The 15,658-nt window shown below is 44.8% G+C and overlaps 2 protein-coding genes across 2 annotated transcripts in view; one reads left to right on the plus strand and one right to left on the minus strand.

Annotated features, from left to right (window-relative positions):
* zbtb40 (zinc finger and BTB domain containing 40) lies at positions 1-11,627 on the plus strand. The gene is made up of 12 exons (XM_070959843.1): positions 1-106; positions 777-968; positions 1,617-2,050; positions 2,246-2,439; positions 5,678-5,891; positions 6,076-6,444; positions 7,279-7,485; positions 8,267-8,431; positions 8,617-8,831; positions 8,931-9,087; positions 9,842-10,071; positions 10,646-11,627. The coding sequence occupies exons 2-12, from the start codon at positions 817-819 to the stop codon at positions 10,859-10,861; spliced, it is 2,553 nt and encodes an 850-aa protein (XP_070815944.1). The 5' UTR covers positions 1-106; positions 777-816; the 3' UTR covers positions 10,862-11,627.
* cyb561d1 (cytochrome b561 family, member D1) overlaps positions 11,425-15,658 on the minus strand; it is a 17,494-nt gene continuing 13,260 nt past the window's right edge. Inside the window, exon 3 of the mRNA XM_070959846.1 lies at positions 11,425-14,757. Within this exon, the coding sequence (XP_070815947.1) occupies positions 14,254-14,757 (504 nt within the window). The 3' untranslated portion in view covers positions 11,425-14,253. The remainder of the gene's footprint in view (positions 14,758-15,658) is intronic.

Here is a 15,658-nt window from a genome sequence, read left to right on the forward strand (position 1 = left end):
GCCGTACCATCTGTCTCCATTTTCAAAACGGCTAAGCTTTATTGCGCGCAGCAAATTGTCAGCAAAGAAGTTTAAATAAAGAGACGGATCGTTTGAATTATTCAAGGTAAAGGAAACCGTTGAGTGGAGGCTGGAAGTCGGGTGGTTGTCAGGGATTTTTCAGCGAATCATAGTTTCTGTATCCCAAAGAGTTTGACAGACCGAACATTAGTAACCTTTTCTCTTTAACATTAGCATCCGAAGCTAAAGCTAATGACGAAGAGGCTGCTCGAGCCGGCTAGCTCGTGTGTAACCTTCTAAATATTGGCCGATTGCTCTGCGAACATCAGAAACCTACAAGCAAACAGTGGGCTGACATTAAAATGTGGACCACTTGCGTTGTTATGTCGTGAAGGCACTGCAGCTCCCAAAATGCTATCTGACACTTTAACATCCGAAAATTCCGCTCTAATCGAAAAGAGATGCAAAGCTGCTTATTGGCTCACGCGCAAAGCTCCAAGAACATGAGCGACTGGAATCTTTGTGATGCATTCACTGATTGCTAATGACACGTAATACACATAAGCATTGTGCCCATAATCGACTATAGTATATATGTGTGTGTGTGTGTGTGTGTGTGAGAGAGAGAGGGAGAGAGAGAGAGAGAGAGAGAGAGAGGTTCCACTGGTAGATACATTCTGTGCTCAGTACTCAGGCAACGTTCAACACTGATGTGTTTGCTGATGGCTGAAGATGATTTCTAAGAATAAACTAACCTGATGTTCTCTCCATACAAGAGAGCACAGAACAGTGTCCTCCTGCAGACCATCACACACAATGATGGAGCTACCCAACTACAGCAGCCAGCTGATGCAGCAGCTGTGGGCCCTCAGGAAGGAGGGACAGTTCTGTGACTGCACCATCCTGGTGGGAGACAATCCTCACCGCGCACATAAACTGGTGCTGGCTGCCTCCAGCATGCTCTTCAGGTAGTGTGAGCTCCATTTAGTGGCTTCATATTCAGCACGTTTCAAGATTTATTAACACACATATCAAGTCTCACACTTCAACTTAGTGACAACAAGTCCAAGTCAAGTCTGGAGTCTTGTTAAAGCAAGTCTCAAGTGAAGTCTCAAGTCCTTCAGGTCCAAGTTCAGTCACAGCTTTTGTCAGTGCAAATGTCAAATCCTGTCATAGCAAGTTGCAAGTCATTCGTGACGAGTCCAAGTCTCCTGTGAAATCTTGTCAAAGCAAGTCTGGAGTCAAGTCTGAACCTCATCAGCCTTTATTAGCAAATTAGAAGTTGATTGCAATGACTGCTGCACGTTAAATTGATGCTGCAGTTTCGTGCCTCTGTACCGATGACAGCGGATTGAATGTGTGTGTGAAGCATCCACATTTTACAATTTGTAGCTTCTTTGCAGCAGCATCCATATTTGAGGTGTTGTAGTCTACCACAGGCCGATTGGTTCTGCTGATATTGAGCTTTAAAGATTGTTGTTGGGTTTGTTGTTTGGTTATTTCACAAATTCATATTAATCGCAACAGACAAATGGGTAAGAAAAGGAAAGGCAGCATAGTAACTTTGGGACCTGTGACTCTTGCTAAATGGAATAAAATGAGCTTATCTCTGTCAGGTCTCTCTTGGATGGCTCTGACACCATCTCCATCGACACAGCCATGGTTTCCTCGCAAGAGTTCGGCTGTCTGCTGGACATGGTCTACACAGGGAAGCTGCCTCTCGGCAAGCACAACGTCAGCCGCATCATTGCAGCTGCAGACAGCCTACAGATGTTTGACGTGGCTGTCGGCTTCAAAAACGTCCTCACCAGTCTTGTGAACCAGCAGCCTGCAAGAGCAGTCCTTCCTACATCGACCCCAAGCCTGACCGTGATCAACAAAGATCAGAGCCTGAACCCCAAAGGTTCAGCTTCACCCAGTGAGGATGACTTGTCTTCAGACAAGACAGAACCGATGACTGAGCTGAAGGAGGAAGACTGTCAGAGTGACAGTGAAGACACAGAGGAACCAGCATGTAAAAGACCCTGTGTGAAGCTCTCTGAGCCCTCAGGTCAGTGTCAGCTGCTTGTCATGTCAAAGGCCTGTTTTGGGGAGTTTAGAAACATGTTGAAGGCATGAAAACACCAGATAGCAGTTTCTTAGATCCAGTTCGATACAGCAACTGTACTGTATACAACACAACACCCTGTTACTATCCTCAAACTTTTTGACTGTAGTCTGTCTTTTGATATGTGTGTGTTCACAGAACCTGAAGAGCCCAAATCCTCAGAAAGTGTAGAGGAGGAAAGCAACATATCGGCAGCCAAAGTGTGCAGTCGGCCTGAATCTGGTTTGTTGGAATGCTCTGCTGAGCTCGTGGAGCTCCTAGCCGGCATGTCCTCTGTCCTTGAGCTGCTGAGACAGACAGCGGAGAGCAGCCTGGAAGAGCATGAGAGACAGGTAGAGCAGGTCACCAGTGGAGTTTTCTAAAAATAAATAAATTGAGGAAAAAAGTGATGTTTACATTCACTGTTACTCATCAAAGCACACTGTGTGTATGCTTCATCTCTAGCAAACGTTTGTAAAGCACTTTTGGTGCAGTGCTGCATTTCTCTGTGTATTACTGCCACCTGTAGACCATCAGTGGAATAGTGTGGGACTGTGGACAGGACTATAAGATCACATGCATGTGTCTTTGATGCTTTATGCATCTCAGTGCTTGTCATCTGCACTACTCTGCCTCTGGTTGGTCGCCTTTGTCGTTTGATTTGGCTAAGTTTAGACATGTGGGGTGAGACGGGTTAGAGAGTGTCAGGGGAAGCCCGTCAGAGGCAGAGTGGGTCAGATCAGAGGCAGAACTGGGCAGGTGTTGCTAAGAACAGCACTGGGATCCATAATACTAAACGAAACAGGGACCAACGCACAGAGCAATGCCTCCACAGCTCGACTAGAGGTCTAAAACTGTGCAGGGTACCTTTAAAGCTTTAAATCTAGAATGTCTACTAAGATTTAAGATGTTAAACCTTTTTTTTTTTTTACTGGTAGTGTCTTTTACAAATAAGATTGTTTTCCTTTGTTATGTCAAGTTCCATGCAGATTCATTTTACATTCCCTGCAGTTGTCTGTGATCCTCCTTTCTGCTGTATTTCAGTAATTTCTTCATCTCCATTCATTATTCATTTCAGTTTTATTTGTATATGTATAAATCACAACAGAAGTTGTCTCAGGACACCTTCCATACAGAGCTCTTATAGACTAAACTCTTTATCTGCAGAGACCCAACAATTCCCTCATGAACAAGCACTTGACAACCGCGGCGAGGAAAAACTTCCTTTTAACAGGCAGAAACCTCAGGCAGAACCAGGATCAGGGTGGGCGGCCATCTGCCTCGACTGGTTGGGTTAGAGAGGGAGAGCAAGAGAGACAGACAGACATGCAGTCAGAGAGAGAGACAGGCAGAGAGACAGACATGCAGTCAGAGAGAGAGACAGACAGAGAGACAGACATGCAGTCACAGTGACAGTGACAGTGGATGTAATAATAGTAGTAGCAGTTGCAGTGGATGTCAGGCAGGGCCAGGGCAGGAGATGCAGCTGCAATCCACAATCCTGATTCAGCCACTGTCCATGGGAACCTGCGAGACGACAAAGCACAGAGACTCCGGGGAAGGAGCTAAGTTAGTAACACGCCGTGGTAGGACATGAAAGCGTGCAGATGGAGAGGGTGAGAAAGACAGAGGAGCTCAGTGTGTCTTTGGAGGTCCCCCGACAGTCTAATCCTATAGCAGCATAACTAGGGGCTGGTCCAGGACAAGCCTGAGCCAGCCCTAACTATAAGCTTTATCAAAAAGGAAAGTTTTAAGCCTACTCTTAAATGTAGAGACAGTGTCTTCCTCCCGGACAAAGACTGGAAGATGGTTCCACAGGAGAGGAGCTTGATAGCTAAATGCTCTGACTCCTGTTCTGCTTTTTGAGACTTTAGGAACCATAAGTAGAAATGCATTCTGGGAACGCAGTGTTCGAGTGGGGCAATAAGGTACTATGAGCTCTTTAAGATGACATGTTGCCTGACCATTTATGGCTTTGTAAGTATGAGGGAAGATTTTAAATTCCATTCTGAACTTTACATGGAGCCAGTGCAGAGTGGCTAATATCAGAGAAATGTGACCTCTCTCTCTATGATCACTACGTTTTAAAAATAGGATAATTTGACTTTTTGACTTTACATACAGTAACAATCTCTATGAAGAATGACAGAATGTCAGAATTCAGGATGTATATTTATTTTGCTGTGGGTTAGTACTGGGTGTTGAAAGGTTGGAAATACAAAAAGTAATGGTAGTAATGCATTAGTGTTGTAAGGAACACAACAATGGAAACAACATTATTGTGATAGTGGATATAAAACCTTTGTAGAGGTATATACCATGTATAACACTGCATGGCTCTCTGGTGCTCTGTCTCCAAAATGTTTGCTCCTCAGCTTTTGTAGTTCATCTTAATATACATTTCACCTTTATGGATGGAACAGTAGATGAAAAGAATCAAGTGAGAACAGAAAACTGTAAGTTCTCAAATGTAACCTGGTATTCATAACAAATAGGTAAAGGCAGCTGAAGCAGGTTGGGATGTCCTGTATTGTCGTGGCTCACATAATGAATTGAGCATAATGTACATCCAATTTCTGCAGGCATCACATTAAAAGCCCACCAGGGAAAGGTGGTGCTATGGTCTGTGAGATACCGGGAGCCTTTTAATTTGAAAAATATTCAATTTACAGTAGCTTAACACTCAACAAAGAAACAGAAAGGTAGAGGTAATTGGAAGTAATTTGTCAGTAAATTTGTCAGTAGTGTTTGCAGTGTTTCTCAACTCCGGTCCTCGGGCCCCGAGTAGCTCGTTATCAGACCACTGCAGAGCTCGATGACGAGCTGATCACAACAGCCAAACCTGAATGAATTGTTAGAGTTTGCATTAACAGCAAATTGAAATAGAGCAGGTGAGAAAACGGGGAGGCTTTTTACTAAAATCTGATTAAATATTCTCATAAAATAGGTCAATCAGAATCAGAATTCCTTTATTGATTCCCGAAGGGCAATTGTTTTTGTTGCAGGTTCTCCTTACAAGAATAGAATTAGAATAAAATTAGAAAAGAAAGAAAAGACAAAGAAAATATATATATAAATAAAATATTTATATTGAGAATATATGTAAAACAAAATCTAGAACAGAATATAAAACAAAATATATATACTGAGAAAAAATAAACAGTGTATACAAAAGGATGTGCAAAGTTGAATTGGTCAGATATGTATCAGAGGGAGGAGGTGTACAGGTCGATGGCACAGGCAGGAATGACTTCCTGTGCCGTTCAGTCCTGAGTTTTGGTGGGATGAGTCTGTCACTGAACGTTCTCCTGTGCCTGGCCCGCACATCGTGAAGTGGGTGTGAGACATTGTCCAAGATAGTCCATAGCTTAGTCAGCATTCTCCTCTCTGACACCACCATCAGAGAGTCACACTCCACCCCCACCACGTCGCTGGCCTTGATCAGTTTGTTGAGTCTGTTCGGCAAGGCCAGTGACGTAGTGGGGTCAAATTAGGAATAAAGGCTTGTCTCTAATAGAAGCACTTTTTCGAGTAGAGGCCAGGTCCTGTCTGTAGTTGAGGTAAATAAAGGTACATTTCTGCTCCTGCCAGGCTGTGTGTCAGTGCTGTGAGGAGGCTGATCCCAGCTCTGCACTGGAGAAGCTGCTGAGCAGAGTGACTGAGGGGCAGCTGAGTGAGGGAGCGCTCCTCCAGCTCCTCCGCGCACTTCAGCAGAAAGCTCCTTCCTCCTTCCCCACGCCATTGCTCTCTCTGCTTGAGGAGGTGGAGGGGAGCACACAGGAGCTGCAGGGAAACCAGACTGGAGGTAAAGAGGAGCATTTTATGACTCTGTGAGTGGAAATCCTCTCACTTAATAAAAATGCATCTCCAGATTTCAGCCGCCATTAAACCCATTTCTATTCAATGCTCTGTCGCTGTGGTTCTCTCTTGCTGCTGTGATAATCTTAATTGTTCAAACACTTTTTTTAACCTTTTTCCATCCCTTACAGTTGACTCAGAAAAACAGAACGGCACCAGAAGTGAAGAAAAGCAGGAGGAAGAGGGAGAGGAAGAAAACAGTAAAGAGGAGAAAGAGGAGGATGACTCCCCTCCCCCCTCTTCCTCTTCTCCACCCCCCTCTAAGCCCTACTCCTGTCGCTGGTGTAAGAGGGGTTTTGCCTACAAGTGTCGAATGCTGGCCCATATGAAGCGCTGTCCCATGTCCCAGGAGTGCGAGCAGCAGTGCCCACAGTGCCCTGCGAAGCTGCCCAATCAGCGGGCCCTGCAGCACCACCGGGCTGAGGCTCACCGCAACGCTGCACGAGTGAAGAAGAAGGTGGCCTGTGACCTCTGTGGGCGAACCTTCGCCCACCCATCAGGTGAGAATCAGCTGGTCCAGAGAGAGAAATGCCTGGAACATCGCCTTTGCACACAGGACAGATGATACTGCCAGCTTTACACTCCTAGCTGTGACTCCCCACTCCTTGTGGTCTTCGTCAGCAGGTCGACTGGTACTACCAGCCATCAAACTCAGTTCATGTGCTCCAGCAGTATCTCTTATGTTGCTTCCAAACTTTAGAACTCATTTCCCTCTCACATGCACATGCTGAACTCTGAATATAGAATCCAAATTGACGGGTTGACAGCTTAGTAGATCAACAGGTTTTACAGCATCCCAACGTTTTTGGAATCAGTGATGTATTGAAGCATAATGTACATGAAGCCATGAGTAACTATGACTCTCTTAAGGTAGCCAAATGCCCCGTCATCTAATTAGTGACGCGCATGAACGAGATTCCGACTGTCCCATCTACTATCCAGCGAAACCATAGCCAAGGGAACGGGCTTGGCAGAATCACCGGGCAAAGAAGAGCCTTTTGAGCTTGACGCAGTATGTTTTCAGGTGTAGCTGGCTCTTCATGGTATTCATCAGGTGCTTGAAGCAGTCAGAATGGTCTTCTGTGACTGTTAGCATTTTTGAACAAATCTTTTCAGCTCCTCATCCTCACAGAGTCTGACAGCAGTAAAGACATGAGGGCATGCTTTGGACTTTTTGGACTTTTTCCACATTGAACTGAACAGATGCAGCTGTACAGCTGCAGGTCGCTCTGTAAACTTCACCGTAAATGTTCTACAGACACAGTTTTTGCGAGTTAGGTGAGCCTAAGGAGATTAAAGTGTGCCGTGTTTCTTCTCCCACTTTTGTATTTCAGGCATGATTTACCACAAACGCACTGAGCACTTTGAAGAGAAACCATTTGCTTGTGAGGACTGCGGCGCAAAGTTTGGTGCCAACTCATCTCTGAAGAATCACATGAGGCTGCACACGGGGGAGAAACCTTACCACTGCAAACACTGTAACATGAGCTTCAGTGTGGCTGCTGCCCTCGCATACCACACCAAGAAGAAACACTCTGAGGGTAACACGCACACACATTCACACACACCTGTGTAGTAAAAAGGAAAATGGTTTTGTTTCCAGGCCTGTTGGGACCACCTCTTTCATTTGAAATACAATATGTTTAAAATCATTTAACACAGATTTGTGTTAAATGCTGACATAATTATATGGTTCCTCTATATCTGACCGCCCCGCCATCAGTGAAATTGTGATCTATTCAGTCAAGCCAAACATTCACTTGACTGAGTCTAGCTGTGTTTGAATCTTGTTGTGTCATTGAGGTGTGTCACTGATGAAGAGGCAGTCTCATCTGAAGCACTGAGTCATCATGATTGGACAAATCTCTTGTCAGTGGTGTCTTTGCATGTCTGTGCAGTTTCAGTTTTTAATCATTCTGCAGCACAGGGTTATAGTCCCTTTATGCTACTCCTCAAACCACAACCATATAAATGGAATAAATAAATAATAAAGATGGAGATAGCGATGTGTGATGTCCATTGGAGGCTCTCTGTGATGCTGATTCACAGGAACCTAAAAATGTTCACCTGCTCCGCCTCAGCTCCACTGATGTCTGAGCCTCTTCTTTCCTAAAATCAGCTCCTTGGTTTTGCTGGAGTTGAGCAGCAGGTTGTTCTCCGTGCTCCACCCTGCCAGGCTGTTGATTTCCTCATCATATGAGTTCTCCTCATCTGTAATCTGGCTGATGACAGTGATGTCGTCCACAGACTTCACATCAGCATTGTCTCCATGTTAGGGGCTGAGTCCTTTGTTCATTATTTGCTTTGTCTTCTTTTGCTCAGGGAAGATGTATGTGTGTCAGTATTGTAAGGCCGTATTCGCCCAGTCCATAGAACTGACACGTCATGTGCGCACACACACTGGAGACCGGCCTTATGTGTGTCGAGAATGTGGCAAAGGCTACAGCCAGGCCAGCGGACTCACCGTGCACCTGCACACCTTCCACAGTAAGAACACACACACACACACACACACACACACACACACACACACACACGGATCATTTACTGTCATGATTAGTTCTAATCTCTGTGCTCAAAATGCTTAACTGTGATAGTGTCCTCATCTCTACACTGGCTTTAACAGCAATAGGAACATTTGTAGGGTCATTGTGTGTTTGTTCCCTCGTCAGATTTGTCGGAGCCTCACGACTGTCAGAAGTGTTGTCTCAGCTTCTCGTCGTTGGAGGAGCATCGGCAGCACATCCAGGAGTTCCACCCGAAAGAGTTCCACAAGTGTCCCACCTGCAGCAAGGTGTTCACCAGCGCTGCCCTGCTGGACAAACACAAGGGCACACACAGTGGAAACAAGCCCTTCAGCTGTGACCTCTGCAACAAGTCTTACCAGGTAGGGTGAGGCTGTTCAGTTCCACAGCTCTGAGGTGGTGCTCAGGTGCTCAGTATTGTGCTGTGATTTTGATGTTTATGTCTCTCTCTGTTGACCTAGCAACTGTCAGGTCTATGGTACCATAACAGGACCAACCACCCCGATGTGTTTGCTAACCACACCCGGCAGCTCAAGACCCTGGTCCAGTGTGACGTCTGCTTCAAGTTCTTTCCTAGTGCTGCCAGTGTGGCCAAACACCAGGCTGCTGAGCACCAAGGTGAGGACCACACAGGCCTGGATACAAGGTCTGATACAGGAAATCTTGTGCAACATCTCAACTTCAAGGTGTGCTTCAGAATCTGTGTAGCAGTAACATGAATCTTTGATGAGGGGAAGCCCATGTGAAGAGCTAAATAACACAGTGCATCACTGTGGCCTTGTTCACCCTGAGCAATGGTTGGACAGCTCCTGCTGCGAAAATGACCTCTGAGAAGAGATGAAGAACAGATGAAAAACAAAACCAACCATTACATTAAACCACATCTCTTTCACTGAAACCTTTAATCCCTCTTTGTTGTGTAACTAAATCAGATTAGAGATGGACAAAACGGAGAGATTATATTCCATAGATTTCAAAGAGCAGCAGGCTTTTGCTGGTCATTGAAGAGAAGCACATACTTTGCTGTCTGCTCTCCTTTAAAAGTCCCATTTGCATTATCCACTGTTATCTTCGCTCCTATGTTTTTATCAGCAGAGGTGCTGGCTTTGACCTTTCAAAGATAATGTCCAGTCATATTTCATGGGACTATGGGTCTAAGATGGGTCACTACACAGGACAGAACATACACTCAGTTATGGAAAGTAGAATCAGACGTCACCACTTTTATAATTAAACTTCAAGGAATTCAAATGTATTACGAACTGTGTTTCCTTCCTCTAATTTTATACATCATCATGTATGTGGAAACATTGTGACTGAAGGCAATAGAAATTAATGAATAACAGCAGCGCCTCCTTTGACTTTACTGCAGGCTCAGAGGCGTCAGCAGTGCATTGTCCATACTGCCCGGCTGTGCTGGGCGGGGAGGAGGAGATGCAGGAGCACATCAGCAACCAGCACGTCAGCCAGAGCAGCGAGCCGTTCAGCTGCCCACTCTGCTCCCTGGTCTGCACCTCCCAGCTGGAGCTGCAGGAGCACCTGCTGTCCCTCCACATGGGGGCGCAGGAGGAGCAGGCCGCCTCCTCCTCCTCGTCCCATACAGTAAGGAGCTCTGCTGCTGTCAGACAGGAAATATAGAACTCACCAGCTTCTCGCTGTCTGTCACCTCAGTCTTCAGCTGTTAATGGTGAAGATGTTCACCTCAGCTCAGATGGTAAAAGTAGTAGAGCTGAAATAAAATCAAGATGAGAAATAATGATGACGTGATTAGTGAAATAATTCAGCGAGACAGTGTCAGACATTTGTTTTACGTCATTATTCTTTGAATAATTTATTATGAATACATTATTATTGAAACAAGTTATTTCAAGATTGGTCATACATAGATAGGAAGAATTTGCATTGGCCTCAGTGAAGTGCTGAGTAGTAGTATGAAGCCTTCAGTGCCTCCAGAAGGAGCTCAGTGAAGTCTGATAAATGTCTGATGAAAGTGATGAGAGGCACTTCATAGGAGTGCAATGCTAAATCAATAGAGCACTCTTTTCAGCACTAAATGTAATGCAAGCCACTGGCCTCATCCCAGTCAGTGAAGTTAGCGTGACCAAAGTGCAAAAAACATTCAGTGACTGAAAGAACACAGCAGTGCATCTGACGAATGTCATCTCTGTCCAATCAGGTGATTTCAGCAGATCCGACAGGCGGTGAAGGGGCAGAGGCAATCATCTCTGAGGAGCAGTCACAGCTGGCCGCTGCCCAGCAGGTGTTTGTGGCTCTGGCAGGTGGAAAAGAGAGTGAGTCCTCAGCGGATGTGGTGGAGGTCAACATGTATGACCTGCTGAACAGCTCGGTCACCTTCATCTGTGAGGACAAACCGTTAGGTCCAGACTCTTAGCCGGGAACTCTGAGTGCTGTCGGATCGCTCCGGATGCCGTCTCATAAATACACCTGCAGACTATTAACTGACATAATTCACAAGCCAAGGACTCTTTATGTTGTACAGTCATGTTTAGTCCACCAGTCTTTTCTCTGGTACAGTAGTTTGAATATATGTGGTGAATATGTTTCATTTTAGTTTAACCCATAAAGCCTGTCCTGAAACAGCACAGGCCTTCAGCCCTAATGCTGCTCAGATGGGAGGAAGCAGTGCACTTCATCCTTAGGGTAGATTCATCCACATTTAAACGTAAGGTAGGATGTGGCTGCATTGCATTCTGGGTTATTCTCTGCTGCTGAAGGTGTAGAAACTCTTCGACACCGGATTTGTTTGTGTGGTTTTTAAATGTCGGTGAAAACGGTGGCTCAGGAAAGTGCTCTTCATGTGTCACATGGTCACCTGTCTGAGTGCTTTAACCAGGAACGTCAAGGGACACAATCAAACAGAAATAGTCCAGAAATGGCTCATTTGTCTCATTAGGAATAAAAACAGAACAATTCAAATGTTTTTATTTGTTTATTACACAAGGTCCACAGGCAGCAGCCTGATGATAACCCACATTCTAATGGTCTCATAAACACGCTGAATGGCATACAGCAAAGTCCTGAGTTGAACAAAGAATACATTTGTGAACAAGTTGTGAATATTTGTACCTTCAATGAGGGAGAATATAATTTAAAGTCTCTTTAAAAAAAAGTTAAATCCATATTAAATCTGTAATTTGGAGTTCCACTGTTTCTTTTTAAGAAAATCTGACTGACATGCTTTTCATCCGAGCTGGACTGAAACCAAGTCAAACATTTCTAACAAAAGCGGCAAATGAAAACAGTCAAGAAATCATCTTTCTACCAGCAGAAACCAAGATTTTAATGGACAGCTAAAACGTCCAACCCAGTCCATGACTGATGTCCTGGAGGCGGGACTGCTGACTGACCTCCTCCGGCTTCCTGCATTATGTGCACTTCTTGTATAAATGCCACTGCCTGCAGCCTGAAGGCCATGCAGTTATCTGTGAAGGTCTAACTTCTGTGCCAACAAGGAAATACGACTGATTTGCATTTGCATAGGATGCCCAGTAGTGAATAAAACAGAAGAGGTTGAGGCAAGCTGCTGGAGGATCAGTACATCCAAAAAGTTCTCCAACAGTTTAAAAACAGTCCACATTCATCCTAGAAAGAAAAGAACCTGCAGCTCCACAAACCTGTTTTGTCCTGCCATCGGTCTGTCAGGTAAAACTCGTTCCCAGGCTGTGAACCTTGCGTGCACAGTAACGGTTAGTCAGGTGGCCTGAAATGGTTGTGAAACTTACAAGTTGTTTGGTAAGATAGGAAATGGTGGTACCTGTTGGGGCCAATAAGGTAGAGATTACTGTCCGCCCTGCCTGGGAATACAACTTCAGACAGAGCTAAGCCCTGTCATGCTGATGTCTTTGACCTTGGTTTGTAACAGGATGGAAATGGGTGGAAAGGTGCAGTGATTGGACCTTTTTTTTTTCCAAGTCTTCTAATTTGACCAGATTGTGAGCAAACTGCAGTGAACTTCAGGCCTTTGCAAGTGTGATGGGATTGGTTGAATCTGTTGGAGGGACTGACTGACATCTTTGCTACAACACCGTCACAACAAATGCTTTCTTCTAGCAAAGATGTCAGTTGTCAGCTGTCAATCAGATGTCAGTAACGATGTCAAATTTTTTTCCTATTGATAGCAAAAGCAAACAAAACACCAAGAGCACAGCCAGCAAACAACCACAGAAAAGGCAGTTGGCAAATGTCCACACTGACAAAAAGAACAGCACATAAAGCAGAGATGCTACATGGAGTTCTTCACATGCCGGCGTTAGCCTGGCAGTGCTAGCATTTTTGAATCAAATGAAGCCTCACTGAGGAATCAATGCCCTCACAGCGAGGCCAGTGCCAATGCTAATATTTTCCAATGAGTGCTATTCTCATCAAACGTTTTTGCTTTTTGGCCTGATGAAGATTGAAGGGCGTGTGTTTTCTGTCAGCCCTGATCACAAACGCTTTCTGCATGTTGTGTGTGTCTGCAGTTGGTGCAGCAGGTTTATCAGAGCTCTGCTGTGACACTGCACCAGTAGATCTGCCATAAAACCAGAACAATGCGCTGAAAGCGGCTCTGTAAAGCTGGGTGATCGCACTCTGCTGGTTTTTCCTGTGGATGACCTCTTTCACATCACACTCATTTAATTCAGTGTTGGATCGATCGATGGAACTTAAATGTTAAAATGCTTCATGTAGCACCTATGAGCAGCCAGACAGCTATAACACAAAACCACCATGAATGGATAAATAAACAGAAGTGACTGGCTGGTGTATAATCATCCACAACACAGGAGCTTCATCCCTTCAGACACCAGTCTACACACACCGTCTTTGACTTCTGCTTCTGTCGCGTATGCAGTGCAAATATTCCTCTCGAGAGGCAATGGACAAAAAGTTCAGCGCATCCACACACTCCACTGGTGAGGCAGCCTGCAGTAGACTCCTGTGCTTCGTGTGTGCACATTAGGCATGGTAATCCACATTTTGTGCATAGTGTCTTTGGATTCTTATTTCAGCAGGAGTCAGAACTTTAAGAGAGACAGGATGCCAAAACTGCAGCTTTAAGCTGCAGTTCCTCTACTGACCACAAGATATCAGTTCTAAGAAAACTCAAATGACATGGGATGGGTCTCAAGGGTATGTGGGTGTTAACACTTTTTTTAAATTTATGCACACAACCCTGAAATGTGTACCATCCAATGAGTGCATTTGTATTGTGAATCCTAAAATTTAATTCCTCTAATTGATCAAATGGAATAAATACAGCTGCTAGCCTGCTGCTAGCCTGCTGCTAGCACTCTAGTTTTTGCACTGGATTCACAAAATGCAGCTTCAGTTCCTGCTGCTACAATAACTTCACGCCTTCATTTGAGAGCACTGAAATAAACTGTGTGCACTAATTAGTAACTTAAGGGTACAAACTGATCATTAGTGAGTACAAATGAAAATCAAAATCAAATGTGGTGTTTGACAATTGTATGTCTAATTTCAGCAACACCCAGACTTTGACCCTTTTGCAAATGAAGATTTCATTGCTCCAGTAGCTGTCAAAGATCTTGGCAAGCAGCAAAACCAAATTACAAGTTTGAAATCTTGAGATAATTGTGGTATAAGACTGTACTTTTGTTTTTATGTTCTTCCATCAGCATGTGAAGCTGGTTGCTGTTGCTTCTTCAAAGACTCCCTACGCAGAGAACTTAGTTTCCATCTGATTCTCGGGGTCAGAGTACAACGTCAATCCAATATGGCCACTGAGTGAATAAAGCCAATGCGCCTCACACTCCATGCCTCCTAGCTGGTGATCTTCTTGCGGGGCAGGTAGGCATTAGTGATCTGGTTCATCACCACCAGGGCAGGGAAGATGGGCAGCAGGAGGAAGGCCCACCAGGCCACCCCTTTCACCGTGGCCTGGAACCAGTCTGAGAACATGGCCGACACTACAGTGACCGTGGCCAGCAGGTAGACCACCAGGCCGCAGGTGGCGTGGTACAGCTTCAGCCTCGGCAGAGAGGACAGACGCAGCAGCTTAGGGAAGATCACACAGATGCCGCAAGCTGCTTGGAGAACAGTGGCAACCAAGGTGCAGATGCCCAGCCAACTGTGCCAGGTGACCAGGTGGGGGCGCTCTGACACATTCTTACTGGCCACCATAAAGCCCAACCCAGTGACTCCAGCTATCAGGACCAGAGCCTGACAGAACCAGTGGAGACAGACTTTGCCCGTCCGAGACTTGAAACAAAAGGGGGATCCCTCAGCGGAGAAGAGGAGGATGCCTTCAGTCATACACAGACAGTACTGCAGAGGGGAGCAGAAGGAAGGTTACCAAAGGTGTTTAGCAGAGCAGGTATAGAGCGAGCAAAGAAACACAAAACCATGAGTGTCTCACATGAGAACACCTCCTGTGTAAGTATGACTCAATAGATACTTCCAGTTCATTACGAAGACATTGTCGGTTTTACTTTTCATAGGGTTTGCTGACAATAACCAAAAATATAGAATAATACCCTTTTTATCTTTTTAGTGCCAGACAATCAGAAAGCAGCTTTATTACAGTATGTTTGCAATCCTTTTCAGCTACTGAATAAAAACGCTGTGAAAGAGAACACTGGGGCTGAACAAGACGAGGCTTCATTTTTAATTAACTGTACATCATATGAGGGAGGGAGGGAGAGAGAGAGACAGAGACAGAGAGACAGAGACAGAGAGAGAGAGATAGAGAGACTGACTGAGAGAGAGAGACAGAGAGAGAGACAGAGAGACTTTTTTTTTTTTTACTTTTTAACAGTACTTTAATAAAACATCATCATAAAAACAGAACAAAACACATGAACAACATGTTCAATAAAAAAAACGGATTCACAGAATCCAGGTCATTCCAGCACCCCTCCCAGGATCAGCTGATCACCTACAACACGGCAGATCACCAAACATTGGAAAAACTGTCCAGGTCCTTCATCATCTTGTAATAGTTCAAATCTAAGCGTAAACGAGCTTTCAACATTTTAAACAACATTAGGACAACATCATTGTCTGTAATATTTTCTATCCTGTTCCTTCTGCTCAGATAAATGGCCAGCTTTGCTCTTCCCAAAAGGAAGTTGAAAAGCTGACATTTATCTTTGTGTTTCTGAGTGTATCTGTAACCCACAATGAACATATTCTTGGAGAAAAACTCTCCAAACAGACTAAAGATGCA

This window comes from Chaetodon trifascialis, chromosome 3, assembly GCF_039877785.1.
Source record: "Chaetodon trifascialis isolate fChaTrf1 chromosome 3, fChaTrf1.hap1, whole genome shotgun sequence".
Classification (NCBI taxonomy): Eukaryota; Metazoa; Chordata; class Actinopteri; order Chaetodontiformes; family Chaetodontidae; genus Chaetodon; species Chaetodon trifascialis.

What these genes read in the sequence shown, in the direction of transcription:
- zbtb40 (XM_070959843.1), top strand. Translation starts at nt 817, where the DNA reads ATGATGGAGCTACCCAACTACAGCAGCCAGCTGATGCAGCAGCTGTGG. An exon ending in TGGAAGAGCATGAGAGACAG is followed by an intron (nt 2,440 to 5,677) that starts GTAGAGCAGGTC and finishes TGCTCCTGCCAG; the next exon opens with GCTGTGTGTCAGTGCTGTGA. An exon ending in CCTCCTCCTCGTCCCATACA is followed by an intron (nt 10,072 to 10,645) that starts GTAAGGAGCTCT and finishes CTGTCCAATCAG; the next exon opens with GTGATTTCAGCAGATCCGAC.